At 45.6% G+C, this 25,438-nt stretch overlaps 1 protein-coding gene across 2 annotated transcripts in view; it reads left to right on the top strand.

Moving 5' to 3' along the window:
• Positions 1-25,438, top strand: part of CIAO3 (cytosolic iron-sulfur assembly component 3) — a gene marked incomplete at its 5' end in the record, with an annotated part of 63,260 nt that overhangs the window by 24,265 nt on the left and 13,557 nt on the right. For both annotated transcript variants that reach the window (XM_083372566.1, XM_083372565.1), the window contains 7 exons: positions 8,243-8,335; positions 9,387-9,530; positions 9,926-10,055; positions 11,628-11,762; positions 18,491-18,609; positions 19,334-19,463; positions 20,347-20,419. In XM_083372566.1, the coding sequence (XP_083228692.1) occupies positions 8,243-8,335; positions 9,387-9,530; positions 9,926-10,055; positions 11,628-11,762; positions 18,491-18,609; positions 19,334-19,463; positions 20,347-20,419 (824 nt within the window). The remainder of the gene's footprint in view (positions 1-8,242; positions 8,336-9,386; positions 9,531-9,925; positions 10,056-11,627; positions 11,763-18,490; positions 18,610-19,333; positions 19,464-20,346; positions 20,420-25,438) is intronic.

Here is a 25,438-nt window from a genome sequence, read left to right as displayed (position 1 = left end):
GCAGAAACGAAGTGAGCTGTCCTTCTTCTCTCTGAACAGGACCAGGGCGGCCACTTTGGGTGTGGCAGGCTCAATAAATCCCCTTTCTAGGTTTTTTTAAATGAATCTTTCCATCTCCTCTGTTTCTTTTGGGGTCATGGAGTACAACCTGAGCTTCGGGAGTTTTGCCCCGGGTTTGAATTCTATAGCACAGTCTGTGGGCCGGTGAGGAGGAAGTTCATCTTCCTGTTCCTCACTGAAAACTTCAGCAAGGTCCCTGTGTTCCTCCTGTATTTATGGTAACCTCTTCTCTTCCCCCATTGATGCTGTCTCCTTTCTTCGGGTTGTGGGGTGTGCTTTGGGGTTTTACGTTCCTGTGCTCTCCGGGAAGTTGAGTTCTGCTGTCCTCCAATTTACCCAGGGGTTCCATTTCTGCAGCCATTCCAGTCCTAAAATCATTCGGCATTCCATGCCTGGGGTCACTACAAACATTATGTCTTCCTCGTGGGTCCCCAGGGACAGGTGAATTAGTAAGGTGGCTAGGGTACCCCCTCTGCTATGGACCCATCTAGCTGGCCAAAAGAGACTGGTTGTTTTAGTCTTCTCACCGGAATGCCCAAATTCCCCAACAGCATTGAGCTGATGAGGCAGAGGGTGCAGCCAGAGTCTATAAGGGCTTTTACTTTGACGGCTTTGGGCATGGAGGAAGCTAATATAGTCACTGTCTTAAGGATGGATGGAATGGATCCACTTACCAATGTTTCTCCCTCCGAGCTGTCTTAGGTGTCCACCACCCCTGCGGTGTAGGACGGAATCCCCTCCCAGTCCTTAGTAGGGTTTGGGGACTCTACAGCCTCTGTCCCCCTCATGGCAGGTTCTTTTGGGTTGCCTTGGGACTTCCCTGGTCTCCTGGATGGTGATGCCTCTGATTTGTGCTGAGGGGCTTTTGAGCGGCATTCTGCAGCACAGTGGCCCTCTCCCACATTTGAAACAGCCTGTTGATTTCATAGCCATGAACTGTGTTTCGCTGGCTCGCGTGTTTGCTTGGGCAGTGGGCAGGCCCATAGTTTTCCCCGGCAGTGCCTTTTTAGTAGGTCTATCTCCACCTTCTCTGCCAGGACATACCAGTCATCGAGATGGTGTGGGTCTCCTCGAGGCAGGCAAGCATCATACAGGTTGTAGTTTAGCCCGTCTTTGAAATGGCTAAGAAGGATGTCTTCCGGCCAGTTCAGCTTATTGGTAATGGCTCAGAATTCTTGGATATATTCAGCCGCCTGCCCTGCCTCACCGTTTTGATTCTCTCCCGGGCCTTAAAATCAGCCAAAGGTTCTTCAAACCGCCTCCTCAAGGATGACATGAATTGGTTGAAGTCGTTGAGTTCTGGGGTGTTGGAGTCATGCAGGTTCACCACCCAGTCTGCAGCTGGTCCATCCAGGGCTGATTGCACGATGCGGATGCGGGCTTTGTCACTGGGGATGTCCCGTCCGTATTCTTCCATATAACTGAGGACTTGAGTTAGGAAAAACCCAATCCGTGGTGGCTCCCCCCTGAATTTCACTTCCAGGGGTGGTAGTCTTTGAATGGATCAGTGTCTATGCCGTGGGCGGTATTGCCCCCTATCCTGATCTCCATCTGCGGTTCAGCGGGGGGTGGTTGCTGCTGAGGTGGCAGCTCCTGGTTCAGTGGACAAACTTGGACAAGTGTTACAGGTTCCAGATCCCTCCGTCTCTCCAGCTGCGGCCCCAGACGCTGCTGAGGCTGCGGTATTCAGGTTTCTCCTCTCTTAGTGAGCTAAGGGTTTTCATCAGGTCAATAGCTTTCTCTAGGATCCACTCCTCTTCACTGACGTGCAGGGAGCTCTCCATCTCTTGCCTCCATTCGGGTTGGTGGCCACCCTGCCTCAGGGTCACTTTCCTCGATGCCTTTTCCCACTCGCTTTTCCTTCCAACGCCCATCGACCACCCATGGTTTGCAGTCGTGCGTCTCCACCACCTCTTCCCCAGAGCTTCCAATCGTTGGTGGAGTTTTGTTTGGGGGGGAAATTCCCTTTCCATGGGGCTTTTCTCCTCCCTTGCTTCGTCGTTAGACACTGTATTTTTTGCAAAGTCCCTCGGTAAGGTTTTTCCTTCCAGGTTGACTCTTAATGCAGATCCTGTCTAATGTCAGAACCCACTCCAATCAACATTTTAGGAAAGAAAAACTCTTGGAGACAAGTTTGTCCGCAGGAACTTTTACTAAAACATGGTTGACAGTGGATAATCTAGACAGGATCTGGAAACTGTTTCACAGATCGATACTTTTAAAGCAGGCATGTCAAACACAAGGCCCGCTGGCTGGATGCGGCCTGACATGTGGTTCCATCCGGCCCGGGGACCTGCTCTGAAAAGAGCAAAGAACTGGCCCACTGTACCTCGGCCCGGGCGCTGATCTACTACTTGATTGCAGCCATCAAAGCCAGAACGTGCTCAGCGTTAAATCCAGGACTTTTTTTCTCATAGAAAGCTCAGATCGGCGTTCCGGCACCTTTTTTTTTTGCAAAAAAAAAAAAAAAGCTTTTGCACAAGCTGTGCTGCTATTGGCTTAAGGCTAAGCTTATTGCAGGCTTTGCTCTTTTATGACTCATGGACTTCAACTCCCAGAATTCCTGAGTCAGCTATGCTATTGGCTTTTGGAAGCCAATAGGAATTGCTGCTGAGCTTGCCAAAAGACCCAGCAGGCAAATGTTGCAAGCGAAGGCAGGAGGTTTGCACTCCTCCCTCCTCTCCAACTACTACACCATTTCAACTAGGTAAGTAAGATATTATTTGCAAATAGGATATCCAAGTATGACTCAAGGAAATTTTCCCTGCATGGAGGGAGTAGTGGTTTGTCTCACTTTGTTTTACTTTTCAAATTGCTGTAGGGAAGAAATGATGATTAGAAAAAGGCAGGAAGTTGTTTTTATTAGGAAGAATTCATTTATCCCATGCTAGATCTTTGGGAGCTTAATACCACCAGCACAGAACATTTGCTTTTCTGAAATTTCATTCAAATTCAATTGCTGATAGGGGCATTTGGAAAAAAACGTTATTTATTAAATTTATATGCTGACTATCTCACCAGGATGACTCTAAAGTCAAGGAGAGGGCTTGCAACTTCTGTTTGTAGTTATCCACGTTTCTGCACACTGAGATAATTGGCCATTGTACAAATACAGAGCCTATCATGCTTTTATATTTATATGGAACAGATACATTATCTGGAATTTTTGGAATGTGTAAAAAAAATTGAACCAGCCCAGAAACTCATTTCCCATTGTTTGTGTATATAGAAAGTAAACCCTGAAATAGATTTGGAAAGAGCAAGGACTTTCATTAAATGGAAATGTTGCTAAGCATAGAATTTGCAGCTGTTAATTTGCAGCTGTTTCTGCTGTTTTCTTTTTATGTGCTTATGATTATACATCACATTTTAAAATCAGCCAAATTGAATAGGAATAAGATTGTGACTGAAAGAATACTAATTCTGATATATAGTAAATATCTTTAACAAGTAATGTTACATTTAGCTTTAGTGTAATTTGTTTGTTTACTGTAGCTAAAACTGGAAATTATATTTCTAAAGCATTAGTTTGGATCATTGGAAAGAAAAAGGATTTAATATTTATGATTCAAAAATATAAATATGTGAGAAACATGTTTTTAAAGACCTTTGCAGGTTGTTCTCATATATACCCTGCCACAAAGGAATAACTAAAATTATGAAATTTAGAATCAACCAAGCTTCCCTCCCATGGACAGAAGACAATCCATGGGAAATGTGAATCCGTAATCAATAGCTTTAGCAGCAATAATAAATCTAATTATGCTATGCATATTTAAGTTAGCCAAACCCTGGAGCAGTGGTAGCAATCTGTCACAATGGCAAGCCCTTTAAGATTATATAATTGTTAATCATATAAGTGAAGAAATGAGGAAAACTGTGGTTAAAGAAATTGATCCAATAATAATCATTGTTAATTGATGAATCAACCACAATAAGCAAAAAACCCCTACCCTCATAGTATTTGTTTGATGCTGCATCGAAGGTACGGGAATGAATTCACCAGTAAATTTGTTTTTGGACTTGGTAGAACTTGAAAAAGTAACAGCAGAAGGGATATTTGATTCCTTACTCTAATGTCTTTACTCTTATGGGATGACAGAAGATATTTGAAAAAATATTTGATTTCTCTGGTATGCAGTGGTGCCGCTGAGATGATGGGATTTCATTTCATTTCATTTCATTTATTATAATTGTATACCGCCCTTCTCCCGAAGGACTCAGGGCGGTGAACAGGGCACATAAAAAATACAGAATACAAAAATTAAAGAAGAATTAAATAAGAGCCCGAACTAAAAACAGTAGAATAATATTAAAAATCCCCAATAAAAACCCCAGCACATCCCCCATCAGGCCAGGCCGGCTTGCTCAAATAGGTAGGTCTTCAGACCGCGTCGGAAGGAGCGAAGGTCAGGTGCCATCCGGAGCTCAACCGGCAGCTGATTCCATAAAGCCGGGGCGCCCACAGAGAAGGCCCTCCCCCTGGGGGCCACCAGCCGACATTCTCTGACCGGTGGCACCCTGAGGAGGCCCTCTCTGTGGGAACGCACAGGGCGGAGGGAAGTTGACGCCGGCAGCAGGTGATCCCCGAGGTATTCTGGACCCATGCCATGTAGGGCCTTAAAAACCATTACCAAAACGTTGAACCTCACCCGGAAGACAACTGGTAGCCAATGCAGCTTGCGGAGCAAAGGTGTAACATGGGAGTACCGGGAAACTCCCAAGACAACTCTCGCGGCTGCATTCTGTACCAGCTGGAGCCTCCGAGTGGTCTTCAAGGGAAGCCCCATGTAGAGAGCGTTGCAGTAGTCCAGATGAGAGGTCACGAGCGCATGAGTGACCGTACACAGGGCATCCCGGTCTAGATAGGGCCGCAACTGGTGCACCAGGCGAACCTGGACGAAAGCCCCCCTAGTCACAGCCACTATATGATCTTCCAGAGTAAGCCACAAATGTAGGAGGACTCCCAAGTTGCGAGCCCTATCTACGGGGGGTAAAAACTCACCCCCCATGGAAAGAGGTGGAATATTCTGAATATCCCGGGATGCCGGTATGCACAGCCACTCAGTCTTGTCGGGGTTTAGTTGAAGTCTGTTCCTCCCCATCCAGACCCGAACCGCCTCCAGGCAACGGGACATCATGTCGAGGGCATCACTGGGGTGGTTTGGGGTCGAAATGAAAAGCTGGGTATCATCAGCATACTGATGATACCCAACTCCAAAACCACGAATGATCTCACCCAGCGGTTTCATATAGATGTTGAACAGGAGAGGCGAGAGGACCGACCCCTGAGGAACTCCACAAACGAGAGACCTCGGGGTCGACCTCTGCCCCCCTGCCAACACCGACTGCGAGCATCCCAGGAGATAGGAGGAGAACCACTGAAGAACTGTGCCTCCCACTCCCAATCCCCTGAGACGCCGCAGCAGGATACCATGGTCGATGGTATCGAAAGCCGCTGAGAGGTCTAATAGGACTAGGACTAGGATGTAAAAGTGGAGTGAAAAAATTGCTGTCAGAACATTTTCCGTCTATTATAGTTTGGCATTGTGCTAATCACAGACTAGAATTATCAGTAAGTGATGCTGCCAAGGAATCTTCAGGAATAGATTCCAATCATTTATTGATAAACTGTATGTCATATACCATATACCATCATATACCAAGGAAAGAACAGAGGAAGGAAGGAATGGAGGGTGGGAGGGAGGACACCCCTGTTTTAAAGTGTCCCCGAGTAATAACCCCTCCCCTCAGTCCTTTTGATCAGTACCGGATCAGTCAAGTTTCAGGTGTCAAAACCCCTAGTGGGAAAAGAGAAACACCAGTACATTTGCAACATTATTACTTCCTCCCCTTCACATTCCAGTCTGAAATACAAACCAGAATTCCCTCCCCACCCCTTTTTTTGTTCTTCGTAGTTCAGAGGGTTTCTTCCCTGATCTTTTGTGATGGCCTCCAGACAGGCTGAATAAGCAAATATTTCATCTAAGGGATAGAGATGGGCAATTAACAACCCTGTCTTCTCTTTCCCTCTTTGGGAATGGCAGAATCCAGTAAGGGGGTGAGATTTGGGTTTTGCACAGAGAGGGAGTTATAAATGAGATAAAAATGGATTCTGACAGTCTCATTTAATCTCCATCTGTAAATTCTGTTTTTTCCCTTATATGTCAAAGTCACTGGGTTATCATGTGGTAGTATCTTTGTTTTTACTAATACATACAGCTAATTTCTTAGAAATCCAAAACATGTCTATTCTTGAAAAGGATCTGTGTCTTTCAGAGAATTATGTAAGTTCTTTAGCATTTCCATTTATGTGTCTCCATATATCTATGAGCTCAAAGTTCTTCATAATTTCAAAACATATTTTTGGCAGTTTACCTTGCATTAATTTGATGCAGAAAACTGTTTTCTATCTAGTTCTGGAAAAAATCAAGTCCAATCTCCCAAAAGACGCCAGCTTTCATGTTGTTAAATCTTTTAGTTTTTTCACTAGTACTTTAAACCAAAGAACATAGTTTTGTTTTCATTAGATATGTATATTCTGATAATTTGAGTCTCATTCCACTTGATTTCTACTCCTACATAACTATCAAGGTCATCATTATCAACTATAGTAGTAATTGTGGGTTTATATACAAAACAACTGTATTTTTCTTCTTTGACCTTGAAGTTATAAATACTTGCCCCCAATTTTTATATATCAAATATTTTCAGCTTTTTTGTACAAGTTTTCTGTAAGCAAATTACATCTTGATTCATTTTTTTCCAAATATTTATTTTCTTGTGAAGAGCGTTGGCTTCATTTCTTTTCCATGTTAGGCATCTTGATTCCTATTTATATTTTAAGCTTAGAAAGGTTGATGCTTATGGAACCCAATTTAGTAGACTCCCAAAAAATTTCAGAGGCAGAGGTGATGAATAAGCCCAACAGAGGCTTCACTTTCAATTTTTGGGAGTCTACCTCTGTGAAGATCTGACCTGGAAAGTTAACACAACCCAGGTGGCTAGAAAGGCCCAACAGAGGCTTCACTTTCTTAGGGTCTTGCGGAAGAACAGGGTAGAACAACGGTTAATTACCCTCTTTTACCGGTCTACTATAGAGAGCCTCCTCTCGTATGGTATTGTGGTTTGGTATGCTGGTCTGACAGCCGCGGACAGGAAAGTATTACAGAGGGTAGTGAGCACAGCACAAGGCATTGTGGGCTGTTCCCTGACACCACTGGATGACATCGCCAGGGCTCGCTGCCTTGGAAGAGTGAGGAAGATTCTCAGGGATGACTCACACCCTGGACAGTATCTCTTTACTCTCCTACCATCCGGTAGGAGATATAGGAATATAGCCAGCCGTACCAACAGACTGAAAAATAGCTTTTATCCGTGGGCTGTTAGGCTTTTAAATGGGACATAATCTTATGCAGAATTGACTTGGGAGGCCGGTGTGTGGTGTAGTTGGTTCACATGGTGTGGTGGGATGGAGGGTTTGTTGTCACTGTGTGTTGGGGGGAGAGAGCACGGGGGGAGGCTCAGCTAATCTCAATGTACACATGTTGTACTTTGACAATAAAGGTTTATTATTATTATTATAACCAGATCATAGATAGCAATATTTGTGATTCACCTAAGAAGCTTGAATGTCAGAATCCATTTATATTTCATTTCTAACTCCCTATCTATGCAGGATGTTAATTGGCCATCTCTATCCCTTAAATGCACTAAGAAGAACAAAGAACAAAGAAAGAGGCGGGGGGGGGGAAGAGATTCTGGTTTGTATCTCCGATTGGAATTTGAAGGGGAGGAAGCAACGGTGTTGTAAATGTATGGAAGTTCTCTTTTCCCACAAAGGGTTTTGACACATGAAACTTAACTGATCCGGGACTGACCAAATGGACTGAGGGGAGGGGTTTTTACTCAGGGACATTTTAAAAGTATCGACTTGTGAGACAGCTTCCAGATCCTGTCTAGATTATCCACTGTCAACCATGTTTTAGTAAAAGTTCCTGTTTGGATAATCTCATCTCCAAGAGTTCTTCTTTCCTAAGGTGTGGATTGGGGTGGGTTCTGACACTTGGCTTATGTTCATTTTTAAAAGTTTACTTCCACATATTTTTACATTTATGTTTTGTTTTTGTTACAGATGTTTGTTGGCATGTTGGTTAATGTGATTGTTTGATTTCCCTTTCAGGAATGCATAAAGCCAATCAAGGTTGAGAAGTCTGGGAAAGTAGCAGCTAAGATCCGTATTGAAGATGATGGAAGTTATTTCCAAGTTGGCCAGGTAAAGTTTTTCTTTCCCGTTTGAGTGTACTTTAGAGACTATAGAACAAGCTTTTTTTTCAACATGTTTAACTGTGTTTAGTAACTGCAACACAAACCAACTTTAACATGACCTTTTTGGGGCTGGAAATAGCTCTAGGTTTGAGGACTAGTAATTGATGTGGTTCATTTTTGTCATAATCAGAAACTTATCTTAGTGTTTGCTGTGAAACCCAAACTTTTGACAACAAATTAGTGTTCTCGAGGGTATAGTCTAGACTCTAGCACAAGTCTCTGGAACAGAGCAAATGAAATCTGTAAGACCTCTACTATCTTTGATAGTAGAAACTCTGTAACAAAAGTGGGAAGTGAACAGGAGTACAAGTAGTCCTTGACTTATGACCACAATTGACCCCATAATTTCTGTTGCTAAGTGAGACATTTGTTAAATGAGTTTTGCCCCATTTTACAACCTTTCTTGCCACAGTTGTTAAGTGAATCACTGCAGTTGTTAAATTAGCAGCATGGTTAAGTGAATCTGGTTTCCCCCATTGAGTTTTCTTGTCAGAAGGTCACAAAAGGGGATCCTCTGATCCCGGGACACCGCCACCGTCAGTTGCCAAGCGGCTGAATTTCAATCACGTGATCATGGGGATGCCGCAACGGTCGTAAGTGTAAAAAACGGTCACACATCACTTTTTCAGCGCTGTTGTAACTTTGGACAGTCACTAAATGAACTGTTGTAAGTTGAGGACTACCTGTACCTGGAGTGTGTATGTTTGTCAAAAAGGTCACTATCAGGAGTCTTCAAACTTGGCCCTTTTCTGACTTGTGGACTTTGTTGCTGGCTGAGGAATTCTAGGAGTTGAAGTCCACAAGTCAGAAAAGGGCCAAGTTTGAAGAGCCCTGGTCAGGGTGGTAGTCACAGCCATGCAGCATGTAAAACGAGTGGTGGGGCTTCGCTTGTGTGGTTGCAGCTCCCCTCCTGACTTTTTAACCTTCCCTGTGGATGCCCCTCGTAATTACTTTTTCCAGGGTGCTGACAGCAGCCCATTCGATGGCTTCCTTCCTAGGATGGCAGGTCCCAAAGACTGGAAAGGGCCAAGATTACCCTGAATGACTGCTTGGCCTGCAGTGGTTGCATCACCTCGGCGGAGAGTGTCCTAATCACTCAGCAGAGCCACGAAGAGCTCTGCAAAGTGCTGAACGCCAATAAGGTATGTGACTTAGAATTTAACAAGACAGACTAAATAGGGTGGAGGGAACAAATTGGAACCAAGGATCTAGCGATGATGTCCTTGTGTTTAATTTTGAATCTTGCACTAAACAAGGAGCTATACTTCGATGGCCTTCAACTTTTTTTCTATTACCATTTTTAATCATTTTCTATCTTCAGTATGGGCAGGGGGGGAGAGAGAGAAAGGGGATGTGTTCATCAATTCACCAAGAGTCAACCTTTAATATTAATTTTAGCTCCTCTAGTGAAGAGGTATATTTCATGTATTAGATAATAAACATATGGAAATACTTTGCTTGCCTTATGTTATACAAATATCTGTGCTAGGTCAGTGGAGTTATGTTTTTTTCTTCCTTTGTTTTTTTTAACTAAAAGGCATCCAATTCACCCAAGAAATTGGTGGTGGTATCTGTATCTCCACAGTCCAGAGCTTCTTTAGCTGCGAGATTCGGAATGACTCCTTTAGATGCAGCTAAGAAGCTGACAGCCTTCTTTAAGAATTTAGGTGAGTAATTTTGAGTTGAAAATAGTGCTATTGCATATAAAGGCTGCACTGTCATCTCTCAGCCAGTTTGCTCCTTGAAATTCTCAAAAGGGATGCTGAGCAAATCCAGTGAAATCAATCCAAATCAAAATCATTTGTGTGTCACACCTAAGCAGTATTTAAGGCAGAAATTTGGGGAATGGTAAGAAAATAAAGCAAAATTGAAATATATGTGCTCCCTGTCAGAATCCATTTATGTTTCATTTCTAACTGTGCAAATCTAAATCTCACCCCTTTACTGGATTCTGCCATTTTCCAAGGAGGGGAAGAGAAGACAGGATGTTAATTGACCATCATACAGATGCAAAGTTTGTGTATTCAGCCTGCCTGGAGGCCATTATAAAAGACCAGGGAAGAAACCCTTTGAACTAAGAAGAACAAAGAAAGAGGGAAGGGGGGGGGAAACTCTGGTTTGTATCTCTGATGGGAATGTGAAGGGGAGGAAGTAATAATGTTGCAAATGATACTGGGGCTCTCCTTTCCCACGAGGAGTTTGACACCTGAAATGTGACTGATCCGGTACTGACCAAATGGACTGAGGAGAGGGGTTATTACTCGGGGACACTTTAAAAGTATCCATCTGTGAGACAGTTTCCAGATCCTGTCTAGATTATCCACTGTCAACCATGTTTAGTAAAAGTTCCTGTTTGGACAATCCTGTCCCCAAGAGTTCTTCTTTCCTAAGATGTGGATTTGGGGTGTGTCCTGACACTCCGTTAGCTGACATATTTAAAAGGTGGTAAAATGATTGTTCCTCATCATATACCAATTATAATAATCCAACCATATTTCTGGAAGTTGTGAAGGATTCTGGTTTGTGCTGTTCCAAAATACTTGCAGAGAAATTGAACATGGTGGGTATAGGAATAAACCCCTTCCTGCACTTAGGTGGAAATGATCAAGCATACAATGTAAATGATAAAATAATCTTATACTATCTGTACTCCTATGTTCAGTTATCATGATTGCCTAATGCTTTTCCAGTGTTGCAGTTTGCGTTCAAAATTGTGGGGAGGCTGGGAAAAAATGGAAGATCAAATATGAAAATTCAAACAGTACATGGTGAACCTCATGACAGCTTATAAATAGCAACTCAGGCCATGCAGAAGGAAAGAAGAAGCATTCGAAGTATGTAAAGAACTCACTGTATATGAGGCTGGAAATTCTTATCATAGCATCAAAGATTATGCATTTGCTCCATGGTAGCATTAAAGATGCCTTACAGCAGGGGTCTTCAAACTTGGCCCTTTTATGACTTGTGGACTTCCAGAATTCCTTAGCCAGACAAGCTGGCTGAGGAATTATGGGAGTTGAAGTCCACAAGTCATAAAAGGGCCAAGTTTGAAGACCCCTGCCTTACAGAAATCTGTACAATCCTTCTTTCTGTAATCTTGGACAGCTGCATGAGCGAATGAAATACCAATCATGCATCCTGTGAAATGTTGCTGTGGCCTCGTTGACCAAATGTCATCCTGAATTGCACTTCCTTGTAGTATCTGTTCAATACTTTTTCACTTCCTTCTCCTTTGTCAGGTGTGCATTTTGTCTTTGATACAACTTTCGCCAGGAACTTCAGTTTGCTGGAGAGCCAGTGGGAGTTTGTGCAACGTTTCCAGAGACGAGCAGAAGATGAAAAGGCTTTGCCCATGTTAGCTGCTGCTTGTCCTGGTAAGTAAACGTCACGTGGCACCAGAGGGGAGTGAAGACTGAACCACGACTCTCCTTAATGGTAATTATGTGCCCTAGATCTGACCACCATAATCAGCTACAAATCCAGGCACCACATTTTTTTTTATTTTAATTCCATTTATATCCCGCCCTTCTCCGAAGACTCAGGGCGGCTTACAAACTTAGCAGTAGCCTTCATTCTATGTATATGCCTGCTTATTAGGGCTTTCACACACCCCCAAGCGGCATTATTACAAAGTCAGCTTAATTGCCCCCAACAATCTGGGTCCTCCTTTAAGAAATTACAGGAAAATTTTAAAGAAATTCAAAGGTAAAGTGTAGGTAGTCCTCGATTTATGATTACTAAGTTTTAAATGTCAAAGTATGACAGCCTTGGAAAAATTATTTATGGCCCAATAAAGCATTTCCAACTGTTGTAAAACATGCCCCCCCAATCACATGATTGGATTACAGGCACTTGGCAACTGGCTCACATTTATGACTGATTGAAGCATCTTGTGGTCATTTGATTCTGATTTACATTGTTTCCTAAGTTTCTGGTGTATTTTGCCAGTTTGCAAAAAAATACCCATTTGGGAGAATGGATTCGCTTAACAACTGCATTATTTGGACTTACAACCATGTGATTCACCAAAAACCACTATAAAAATAAGTTAAAAACCCATGTCCAATCACCTGGGTGCTATGACCACAATGACCTACTATTGAAATTCTATTCCCAATTGGGGTTGTAAGGGAGTCAATCTACTCCCCAAAGCATCTGAAGGCAGGACAAGAAACAATGGTTGGAAACTAATAAAGGAGAGAAGCAACCTAGAAATAAGGGAGTAACTTAATATGCTGATGATACCCAGCTATTCATCTCCACCCCGAACCAACCCAGTGATGCCCTCGATGTGATGTCCCGTTGCCTGGAAGCGGTACAGATTTGGATGGGAGAAAACAGGCTTCGACTCAACCCGGCCAAGACTGAGTGGCTGTACATACCATCATCTCGTTTAGTCCAAGAGGTTCCATCTCTGACTATAGGAGGAGAGATGTTACCTCCCATTGATAGAGCACGCAATCTGGGCATCCTCCTAGATTCACGACTCAGTTTTGAAGATCATATTGGAGTCGTGGCTAGGGGGGCATTTGCACAGATTCGTCTTATATACCAATTGCGCCCCTTTTTGGACCGAGATGCCCTACGTACAGTCACCCACGCACTCGTTACCTCCCGTATAGATTACTGTAATGCTCTCTACATGGGGCTGCCCTTGAAGACCACCCAGAGGCTTCAGCTGGTGCAGAATGCAGCTGCACGGGTTGTGATGGGAGCACCCCGATACTCCCATATTACACCCCTCCTGTGTGAGCTACCAGTTGCCCTCCGGGTGAGATTTAAGGTGCTGGTACTTACCTTTAAAGCCCTACATGGCTTAGGCCCGGGATACTTGCAGGACCATCTGCTGCCGGGAACAAATTCCCATTGTCCAGTACGCTCACACAGAGAAGGCCTCCTTAGGGTACCGTCAGCTAGGCAATGTCGGCTGGCGACCCCCAGGGGGAGGGCCTTCTCTGTGGGAGCGCCAGCCCTATGGAATCAGCTCCCCCCTGAGCTTCAGATGGCCCAAAACCTCCAATCCTTTTGCCGCGGCCTCAAAACACTCCTGTTCCACCAGGCTGACCTAGACTGACAGGCATTTTAATTAATTTATATTTAGAATTTTTAATTTATTTTTTAATTCTTTAATTTTAATTTATTGCACAGATGATTTCAATTTTATTTTTATCTTGATTGCTGTACTTATTATATGTTTTGTTGTTAGCCGCCCTGAGTCCTTTGGGAGATAGGGCGGGATATAAATCCCATCAATCAATCAATAAATAAACTTCCAGTGAGGACAATTAACCAGTGGAACAGCTTGCCTTCGGAAGTGGGTGCTTCATCACTGGAGGTTTTTAAGAAAAGACTGGACAACCACTTGTCCGGAATGGTATAGGGCAGGGGTCGGCAACCTGAAACAGTGAAAGAGCCACTCGGAACCGGTTCCCTCAAAAAAAACAAAAAACAACTCGGGGAACTGCAAAATGTGTGCATGCGCACACACACGCAGAACAGGTGGCTTGATTGAAGAGTGGAGCCTAAGGCAAGACATGCACCGGCCCTGCCCCCATCCAGCTCTGGTATGGACGGCTCTGCCGTCCTGGCTTCTCCTCCCCTCGGAAAAGACTGCTCTGAGGGAGCGGAGAAGGAGGCCGACGGGGAGAAGGAGCTGCTGCAGCAAATCTTCCAAGGCTGCTGCTTGGACTTGCCTATCTCAGCTTGCTGCGGGATTTGGGGGTTTTTGTGGGATTTTTGCATGCAGTTTACTTGGGGGGGGGGAGGAGGAGAAAGCGCGGAGCAGCCAATCAGAGCCCAGATTGTTTGCTTATTGAAAGAGAGAGAGAGAGAGAGAGAAGGAGGGAGGGAGGGAAGGAAGGAAGACAAGCAGGAAGAATATGAGAAGGAAGGAAGGAAGATATAACCTTCAGCAAAGCAGCCTCCCTGCAAAAGAAACACTTTTGCACTTATGTGAGCAGACATGTGCCCCCACAAACAGCTCCCCTCCCCTCAACTTCTCTTAAGCCAAAAACCTCGCCCTGCCTTAATTGCAGGCGAAACCTGCCAAAAGCCCAACCAGCCCGTGCAGAAGCGCTGCCTGCTCACCTTTCCAGGGCGCTCCAGCCCAGCTTCTTTCCTCCCTTTTAGCTGGACAACCTTTAAAATCGGCCTTTTCTATTTATTTGGGGGGGGTGGAATCTGCAAGCATGCCAACTGGGGCAGTGGGTTGGGCTGGAGAAGAGCGGGAGCGAGAGAACGGCCAGGCCAGGAGGACACGCGACCTGCCCACCAGCTGATCCAGGCTGAGATTGCGAGCAAGCTGGGTGACACCAAGGCCGCTTTGGAAAGCAAAAGTAAGCAAACTCTTCCCTTCTCCCTCCCGATTTGATTTCATAATCCCAGCCACTTTTGCTTTTTAAAAAAAGAAAAAGATTTTTTAAAAAAAGGAGCGAGGGGACTAGAGCAGAGAGAGAACGAAAGGCTGACGAGGAGGGCTCCCCCCTCCCTCTCCAAGGCAAGCTGCCCTCCTCTCCATTCTGCGCCCCCTCTCCCAAAGAGTTTGGCTGGCAGTTTGTCAATCGCTGCTCTTCCTCCTCCTCTTCCTCCTCCTCATCCCCCTCCCCATTCTGGCTTGAGCACAGTTTGAGCCTGAAGAAGAAGAAATGGGGCACTTCCCCCCCACCCACTGTTTCTCTTCCTCTCTTCCTTCTCCCATCACTTCTTTGGTCCGTGTTTGCTGGGAGCCCACCTGTCAGGACCCACCTCAATCCACATCTTAGGAAATAAGAACTCTTGGATGCAAGTTTAGTCCAAAAGGAAAATGTTTACTAGGATGGAATCGATTGTGGCAATACAAGACGGAATCTAACAAAGTTACATTTCAATCCTATATAAAGCATTCCCATTTCAGCCCCTCCCCTCATCCATTTGGTCAGATGTCAGGCCCTTCCATGGGAAAGGGAACTCTCCTTGGTTTTATGGTTATTGCTTCCTTTTTTGTTCAAATGTTCCCTGTTGTTTGAAGATGCCTAAAGTCTATCCTCCCCCCCCCTTCGGAGAGATGGCAGAATCCCCAGAATAAGCACATTGTTCTACCTATACATTTATGAAATGTGATATAAATGGATTCTGACACCACCCAGATTTGAACACCTTGGATTCCGATTCTTCCTCCCACACCCCCCACACCCCCATGCATCCCTTATTCCTCCCCCAACACTGGCACGGCCCACCCCCTTTTTCCTGTCCTTCCCGTGAGCATGTGGGTACACGCCTTGCTTGCAATGGGACTGGCATGGAAGGCAATGCCGCCGCCACCGCGAAAAGGATAGCAGCCCAGGCGCAGAAGCCAGAAGGGTGACTGAGTGCCCCCTGCGCCCCTGTTAAGCTCTCCTCTCCCTCCCTCCCTGAGCCCAAGAATGTCCCCCCTTCCCCACTACTCTGAGTGCCATTGCGAAGCTTCGGTGCTATTGCAAGGGGGGCAAGCGAGGGGACTGTGAGAGTGTCAAGGTGCAAACCCTGTGCGGTGCCAGGCTTGGGTTGTTTTTTTTTTTGAATGTGGCATAAAATCAGGAAGGGGGGGCTGGCTGGCTGGCTGAGAAAACTCCCCTCTTTTGCCTGTTTCCCCCCCCCCTTCTGCCTTCCCAGGAGGAAAACAGCAATTTCTCTTTTCAAACTGCAACGCCCACCTGACTTCTCTCCTGCTGGCACCCTGCTCGCAGATCTGGACGCCGCTACATTGGTCTTTTTGGGTAGTCCCCTGCCTGGCCAGGAAGGGAACCTCTGGGGACGGTGTCCTGGAAGGGGGGCTGAGAGCTTGGGCAGGCAGCAAGCTTGCGATCGTGCTCAGAGAGCGTTCTCTCTTTCTCTCTCTGGGTTTTCTGAGGCAAAGGAGGAGGAAGTGAAGTGCGGGCTGCTCACCATCGTGTTTCGGGTGCAGACACCGCGGGGCTTAAGCGGCGGAAAGAAAGGGCGAGCCGAGGTGTACTCTGCTTTCATTGTTTAAGTTTGCCTGCTTGGCTTCTGTCCAGCCCTCCAATTCCGCGGCTCTTCCCTCCTGCAAGCCTCGAGCTCACCGGCCCTCTCATTTTCCTGCAATTCCCTCGTCATCATAAAATATAATTTATTTTTATTTTTATTTTAATTCTATTTATATCCCGCCCTTCTCCAAAGACTCAGGGCGGCTTACAAGCTTAGCAGTAGCCTTCATTCTATGTATATGCCTGCTTGTTAGGGCTTTCACACACACCCCAAGCGGCATTATTACAAAGTCAGCTTAATTGCCCCCAACAATCTGGGTCCTCATTTTACCTACCTGGGAAGGATGGAAGGCTGAGTCAACCTTGAGCCTGGTGGGATGCGAACCTGCACTAATTGCAAGCAGCTGGTGTTACTTAAGGAGGCATTAGCCCACTGCTCCACCAAGGCTCTGAAATGAAAGGCATGCATGATTTTCCACCTGCTGCGCTTTCCTGGGGTTGCCCTCCACTGTTTCACCCAGTGGGGTGGGGAGGGTGTTGGGCGAGACAGCAGCAGTGTTTTTGGAGGAGGGGAGCCCGAGGAAGGCGCAGCAGGTGGAAAAAGGGCCGGACGGCCCTGCTGCGAAAGAGTGGGGTGGGGAGGGAATTGGGCAACGCGGCAAGCTTGCTGCCTGCCCAAGCTCTCAGCCCCCCTTCCAGGACACCGTCCCCAGAGGTTCCCTTCCTGGCCAGGCAGGGGGCTACCCCAAAAGACCGACGTAGTGGCATCTGGATCTGCGAGCAGGGCAGAGAGAAGTCAGGTGGGCATTGCAGTTTTGAAAGAGAATTTTCTGTTTTTCTCCTGGGAAGGCAGAGGGGGGGGAAACAGGCAAAAGTGGGGAGTTTTCCCAGCCAGTCCCCCCCTTCCTGATTTTATGCCACATTAAAAAAAAACAAAACCCAAGCCTGGCATTGCGCAGGGTTTGCGCCTTGACACTCTCACAGTCCCCTTGCTTGCCCCCCTTGCAATTGCACCGAAGCTTCGCAACGGCGCTCAGAGTGGTGGGGAAGGGGGAACGATTCCTGGGCTCAGGGAGGGAGGGAGAGGAGAGCTTAACAGGGGTGCAGGGGGCAGGGTGGGAGTCAGGCGAGATGGCAGCAGCAGTTTCGGAGGAGGAGACCCGAGGAAGGCGCAGCAGTTGGAAAAAGGGCCCACTCACCTTTCCAGCAGTCCTCCAGTCCAGTCTCTTCCTCCGCTGCCGCCATGTGCAGTCTGAAGAAGAAAAGAGGTTTGTGGGCAGTCCCATAAACCAAAGAATTTCAACCAATCAATTCAAACTTTGTGAGGGGTTTTTTTGTGTGAGAAGTTTGATTTGTTGAATTTTTTTAGTCCCCCCTTTTTTTTCCCAGGACTGCACATGGCGGAGGAGGACTGGGAGCCGCAAGAGATGGCTTAAAGAACTGCATGCGGCTCCAGAGCTGTGGGTTGCTGACCCGTGGTATAGGGTCACCTGCTTGAGCAGGGGGTTGGACTAGAAGACCTCCAAGGTCCCTTCCAACTCTTCTATTCAACCTGTAGAGAAGGGCAAGCAGGATGATCGGGGAACTAGAATTCTTGAGAAGACTATCTGCATTCGAATTTTCAGAGCCAAGCAGGCAATTTTGAGACTTACGTATGTCCTGCCTGATTCCCATACTCTGAGCGATGGTGTGGAAGGCATGGAAAACATAGGAGGCATAATAGCGCTAGAGACAGAAGGGCCCCCTGCTGGCAGCTTTTCCCGTAATTGGCAATTCAGCCTGGGGGGGAACAATAATCAAGAAGTGTTTCAAATCATGCAAAGGGATTGTGCCTTTGTGAACTCACTGTGAAGGAGATTCAGAAATACCTTTTGCAATTACCACATTTCTTTATTTATCTCAAAAGTAACATTAATTAACACCTTACCATAATCTGTGCAATTTGTTTTGTTGTCTTGCCCAAATGTGTGAGCCTTAATACATATTTAGGTGTTTGGTTATATTCAGTTTAACGGGTGGGAAAAAGAACTTCTTGTGCAGCCCTTCTTAAATTGGGTCATGGTCCATCTTTGTATGTAGCTTTCATTGACCCAGAGATAGACAGCAAATTGCTTTAATTCTTTAAAATGTTTCTTTTTCAGGTTGGATATGCTATGCTGAAAAAACCCACGGGAATTTTATCATCCCATACATCAGCACTACCAGATCACCTCAGCAGATCATGGGCTCCCTGATTAAGGACTCCTTTGCCAAACACCAGGTGTTGCTCAAACTTTTCTCACAGGTGTAAGAGGAAGTTTGGAAGCCACTGGAGGCAAAGGACAAACTGGAAATATGCTACGAATACCGTGTTTCCCTCCCAAATAAGACCCAGCCGGAAAATAAGCCCTAGCATGAATTTTGAGGACACTCTTAATATAAGCCTCACCCCCAAAATAAGCCTCAGTTAAGATTGTCAGCCATTTAATACCTTATTTCCCCGAATATAAGACCTAACCGGAAAATAAGCCCCAATGCATTTTTTGGAGCAAAAATTAATATAAGACCCAGTCTTAATTTTTGGGGAAATGGTATCTGCTGTAGCTGTAGCTCAGAGCCTTTGCTCCCTCTGTAAAGACAGCATTTGTGTCTGTGTGCTTTTCCCAAAGGGGCAGTCAATGATTTCTTTCCTATTAAATTTCCTACCTATAAGGAGTACGATGGCTTGCGTGGTTAGGATGCTGGGTTGGGTCCACGTTCAAGAACCAAATGCTGCCATGAGGTGGGGTGAGCTCTCGTCCTTTGCCCCTGGGTAATGGTGATGTCACCGGCTAATCCTTTCAACCCGGAAGCGCCATGGTGCTTCTGTCGTGAGAGCTCAGGCCCCTAATTGGGATTTGGTCCTGTTCTTTGTGCTCTGCTATTCAGTTGCATCCACTCTTGGGAAGTTAGGGGCCAAGTAGTCTTTTGGCAGTTTTTGCAATTTCGAAACTCTTTTGTTCCAGTGCCTGACACCAGATCAAATCTATCATGTAACTGTGATGCCTTGCTATGACAAAAAGCTAGAAGCTTCCAGGCCAGATTTCTTCATTCAAAAGCACCAGACCCGTGAGGTTGACTGTGTGATTACAACAGGTAAAGATCTAAACCATCTCAGAGGGAAGGGCTCTGCTTCTCCTTCGTCAGTTCCTTCCTTGAGTTAAACCTGCTCTGACAGGAATCTTGATGGAGGCCAGCGCCTCATTTGTCATAAGGAGAAAGCTCCAAATATGTACTTCAGCCACGCAATTGGGGACAAAGAGACAGTGCAGATTCTCCTCCTGATGTATTTATGAGGGATGTGCAAATAACTTAAAATTCATTCACACTTCATTTTGAACTAGAACTGATTTTTCTTACATTTCTAGATTTCTTGAAGTCAAAATTAGATGGGGTTTTGTTGCTCCAAGCATGACAGATTTGGGACATTTTATACAGTCCTAGTATTTACCATAAGAAGGAATGAGTTCTATATTTTTATACATTACCTGATTACAGAGAACTAACGCAGATCCAAGAAACATGTTTCTTTCTGCCTCTGGCAAGCTTGCAATCTAACTAACGGGTTGAACATAGTTTCAAGATAGAAAGAGTTTGGTGACTGAAGGAGAGGATTGTATTCTCAGTAGCCACAGTAAACTTGGGGCAAGGAAGTCAACTGGTTAAATACCTGACACTATTTTTTCCAGCCATAGCACCCCCTCCCAAATTCTAATTCCTATCATTTGAGGGCATGGAGCATAAATTTAACACTTTCTTTTTCAAAAACAGGCTCATGCCTAGTGAGAAAAATAAACATAAATCAAATATTGGACTCCTTTACTTTCATTTAACTTTCTTCCTAGAAGCTGCCCTTTGTATGCCAGTGTGGCTCACATGGGATTACCTCGGAATCCTGTGAAACTTCTTGTCTTTGTTCTGAGCCAGGGCCTGGTCTCTTTGGTCTACTTAATTGTCACATCTCTTTGCTCTATTTCAGGAGAAGTCTTAAAGTTGCTGGACCAAGAAGGAGTATCCCTTCTTGAAGTGAATCCGATGCCTTTGGATAACATGTAAGACCCTCTGAGAATTGATTTACTTGCCAAGCTGCAATCTGTTTTGTCCAGTTTCTTTGGCAACATATTCAGCTAAAGGAGTCTCCATGGCTAGGAGAGGCATGATGTGCCCTTCTTCTTGTCATTACAACTCTCTAAAAAATATATCCTAGATGATCTAACCAAGTGTGTTGGTTTTAGTTTTCCATCATGGATGGATGCCAGAATCTGAATTCTCCTCCCCTTGACACATCATATCCTACAGAATCTCCCTCCCTTAATTACACGTCATGAATCACATACACCAATTAGTCCAACACACGAATTTTCACTTCCCTTGAAGTGTGCTATTTCTTATCTTCTTAAAATGTCTGGATTGAATCCCTCCCACACTTTAGTGATTCAAAGCCAAACACTTAAAGCAAAAAGCTGCCTCTTATATTGTCAGTGCAAAACCATGTCAATGTTTGCAGCATTGACATCCGGTCCCCCCTTACAAAAAGGACAGATCCTGTAATATAAATGGAACACAAGTTAGGAGTTGGTTTGTTGGGTTGTTTCTCATAAAACTTTTTGATAAGTCTGTCAGCTTTCACATTGCTAGATTTCACCTAAATGGCTTCAGACAATGGGTATCCCTTCCATTATACTAGGTACTGCAATTTTCCCTTAAAGATTCTGGAGACAAGATTACGTTTCACTTCATAATGGGTCTGACTTGCTACTACAAGGGGTCCACGTGCCTTCTTAGGGGGAGGTCTTAAAGTGGAGGCCCAAAAAGGTTTCAGTAAGCTACAATGGAAAAGCGGGTGAATTTTTCCCAAAAGTCTGGGGAGCTCAATTCTACCGTGACAGGGTTGATGATTCTCACAATGGGGAAAGGCCTCAAGATTTTCGGTCCTAATTTCTTGCTGGGTAATTTGAGGCGTAAATATTTAGTTGACAGATGAACCTTTTCCCCAACTTGGAATGTACTTTGGGGAGCCCTCTTTTTATCAGCCTGTTTTTTTATAAGTCTCAGAAGTCTTTTTTAACGCCATTTTCGTGTTCCTCCAAACCTCTTTCCACCCCCTCACCCATTGATCAAGTGTTTGGGAAGCGGAGGGCACCTGAGGGTAGTCAGGCATTGGGCTGAACTCTTTTCCTGTGGCTACTCTGAAAGGCGTGTAGCCAGTGCTGCTCTGAACAGAATTATTGTAGGCCACCTCGGCAAAAGGGAGGAGGTCAGTCCAGTTTGTCAACAACAACAACAACTTTATTGATTAGCCCTTGGGCCATATCAAAGTGCAAAGTTCCAGCAACAAACCGTCACCAAAACTTGATAAAAGCAATCCAAAATGGAATTTGATAAAATACAATTTAAAATGGAATTTGATAAAATACAATTTAAAATGGAATTAAAATAAAATACAATTTAAGATGAAATAGTAATAAAATACAATCTAAAATGAAATTGTAATGTACAATAATTTAAAATATAGATAAAATATGATAACATTATATTTCGGAGTCGCCCTTGCAATCTACCCCAATCAGTCCCACATATGCAGATCTTAACCGGATCGTTTTGTTTAAATACTGTGCTACATTAAATGTTATTTTCAAGTTCTGACCGGACATAAGGTAAGTTATTTTGATATGGGGATCCCAATGGGTCATTCGTTTGGTATATAGACCAAGATACCTGTCTCTCACCCTCTTATACAGACAACAGTCAAATAGGATGTGAGCCAGGTCCTCTACCTCTGCCGCTCCGCAAATGCAGAGATGCTCATTGTATGGTATAGCATGAAATCTCCCATATCTGACCATTGTGTCAAGCTGTTCGAATCTCACTCTCGTAAATATCTCCCTAAGATGTTTTGGGAGTTGTAACTTCAAATAACTGTCCACTTGAAAGGTACATTTGTATTTACTCAGCCATTTCAAGTTACCCACCTTACTAAGGATAGCTATATCCGTTTGTGCTTCTATATCCTTAATTCTTTGGGCAACTCTTTTTTTAGATTGTTCTCCTGTTACGCAAGAGACAGGAAGGCCACAGCTTCTTACAAAATTTGTTAGTTTGGTGATCCAGGAGATTTGTGATTGTAGTTTTATTTGCTCTAGTAGGCATAATTTGGGGAGTCTATCAGTCTCTATTTCATTAACTTTGCACCAGTAGTTATAAGCTCTAATTTTAGATAATGCCTGAATTGTATGAATTCCCAATTCAGCTCTAACTGCTGCAGCAGATGTTCTTGGATGTACACCCAAAATACATCTCAAATGCTGGGACTGTGTTTGTTCTAAAACTGTGGTTGAGTAAAGACCCCAAATTTCTGCTCCATACAAGAGCATTGTATAAACCTTATAAACCTTGAGTAATGGAGCTAGGGACCCTGAGTAACTATGGTTCTTTAGTTTGAGCAATAAATTCAAATGGGCTTTTGCTCTAAATGTACTCCGTTGATGATGGCAGGCCCAAGATCCAGGCTTGGAAAAAGTTACTCCCAAATATACAAAGGTATTAACCTGCTCAATTGGTTCACCATCTAATTGCCACTTATGTCTCTGATGGTTTCTTCCAAACACCATTATTTTCGATTTAGATTTGCTAATTTAATTTAATTTAATTTAATTTATTAATATTTCTATACCGCCCTTCTCCCGAAGGACTCAGGGCGGTGTACAGGGCAAGAATAAAACACAGAAATTTACAAAAAATAAAAGATAATTAAATACATGCCCGATTAAAAATACAGTTAATACATTGTAAAAAAAACCCCAATAAAAATAATAAAAAACCCCACCAATCCCCCCTCAGGCCAGGCCGGCTTGCTCGAACAAGTATGTTTTCAGATCGCGGCGAAAGGAGCGAAGATCGGGCGCCGTCCGGAGCTCAACCGGTAACTGGTTTCATAGCTCCGGGGCGCCCACAGACAAGGATCTCCCCCTGGGGGCCACCAGTTGGCATTCTCTGACCGGTGGCACCCTGAGGAGGCCCTCTCTGTGGGAACGCACAGGGTGGAGGGAAGTAGACGCCGGCAGCAGGTGTTCCCTAAGGTACTCCGGACCCCTGCCATGTAGGGCTTTAAACACCATTACTAGCACCTTGAATCTCACCCGGAAGACAACTGGTAACCAATGCAGCTCACAGAGCAGAGGTGTGACATGGGAGTATCGGGAGACTCCCAACACAACTCTCGCGGCTGCATTCTGTACCAGTTGGAGCCTCCGGGTGGTCCTCAAGGGAAGCCCCATGTAGAGAGCGTTGCAGTAGTCTAGACGAGAGGTCACGAGCGCGTGAGTGACCGTGCATAAATCATCCCGGCTTAGATAGGGCCGCAACTGGCGCACCAGGCGAACCTGGGCGAAAGCCCCCCTAGTCACAGCCACCATGTGATCTTCCAAGGTGAGCCGTGAATCTAGGAGGACTCCCAAGTTGCGAGCCCTATCTACGGGGGGTAATAATTCACCCCCCATAGAAAGAGATGGAATATCCGAATAGACCTGGGATGAAGGTATGCAAAGCCACTCGGTCTTGTCGGGGTTGAGTTGAAGTCTGTTCCTCCCCATCCAGACCCGAACCGCCTCCAGGCAACGGGACATCACGTTGAGGGCATCACTGGGGTGGTTTGGGGTCAAAAGAAAAAGCTGGGTATCATCAGCATACTGATGATACCCAACTCCAAAGCCACGAATGATCTCACCCAGCAGTTTCATATAGATGTTAAACAGGAGAGGCGAGAGGACCGACCCATGAGGAACTCCACAAACGAGAGACCTCACGGTCGACCTCTGCCCTCCTGTCAACACCGACTGCGAGCGTCCCTGGAGATAGGAGGAGAACCACTGTAAAACCGTGCCTCCCACTCCCAATCCCCTGAGACGCCGCAGCAGGATACCATGGACGATGGTATCGAAAGCCGCTGAGAGGTCTAATAGGACTAGAACAGAGGAATGACCCCTGTCCTGAGCCCTCCAGAGATCATTCACCAGCGCGACCAATGCCGTCTCCGTGCTGTGCCCGGGCCTGAAACCCGATTGGTACGGGTCTAGATAATCCCCTTCATCCAGGACCAAAGGGAGCTGATGCGCCACCACACTCTCAACAACCTTGTTCAATACAGCTGGGTCCAAGGCAGGCTTCTTGTGGAGGGGCCTCACCACTGCCTCTTTCAAGACGGCAGGGAAGCTACCCTCACTCAAAGAAGCTGATATAACTGCTTGGAACCAGCTGCGTGTCCTCTCCTGGGCTGCATAAACCAGCCAGGAAGGGCACGGGTCCAATAAACATGTGGTGGAGCTCAGTCTCCCCATAATCCTGTCCACTTCCTCCGGAGTCACAGAATCAAACTCCTCCCAGGTAATATCGACAAGACTGCCCGTGTCCTGATCGCCAGACTCTGCCCAGTCAGAGTCCAGACCGGTCCGAATCCGAGCGATTTTGTCCGACAGATGATTGTTAAACTCCTCGGCACGACCCTGCAAGGGTTCCTCCCTCACCTCCTGATTAAGAAGGGAGCGAGTCACCCTAAACAGAGCGGCCGGGCGATTATCTGCGGACGCGATAAGGGTAGCGAAGTGATTAGACCTCGCCACCCTTATCGCAGCGAGATAAGACCTAATGTAGGTTCTTAGTCGCAATCGGTCGGATTCGGGTCGGCTGGACCTCCAACCGCTCTCTAGGCCCCGTCTCCGATGCTTCATCTCCCGGAGCTCCGCGGAGAACCATGGAGCTCGACGGGATCTGCATCGGGTCAGGGGCCGCAAGGGTACAACTCGGTCAAGAGCCTCAGTGGCTGCCCTTTCCCAAGCTTCCACTAAGGCATCTGCCGAGCTGTGAGTGGGGGAGGCAGGTGGGGACCCCAGCGCTGCCTGGAACCTCTCGGGATCCATTAAGCGTCTGGGGCGGTACCATCTAACTGGTTCCACACACCCATGGCGGGGGGTAGCAAAACGGAAGACCAGCCGCAGGAGATGATGATCGGTCCATGACAGGGGCATAATAATTGGAGAGCCCCCACCAAGATCATCTAACCACCGACCAGATAA

The sequence above is a fragment of the Vipera ursinii genome, assembly GCF_947247035.1.
Source record: "Vipera ursinii genome assembly, chromosome: 13".
NCBI lineage: Eukaryota > Metazoa > Chordata > Lepidosauria > Squamata > Viperidae > Vipera > Vipera ursinii.
The sequence above is the reverse complement of the archived record's forward strand: the minus strand, read 5'-3'. Positions and strand labels throughout refer to the sequence as shown.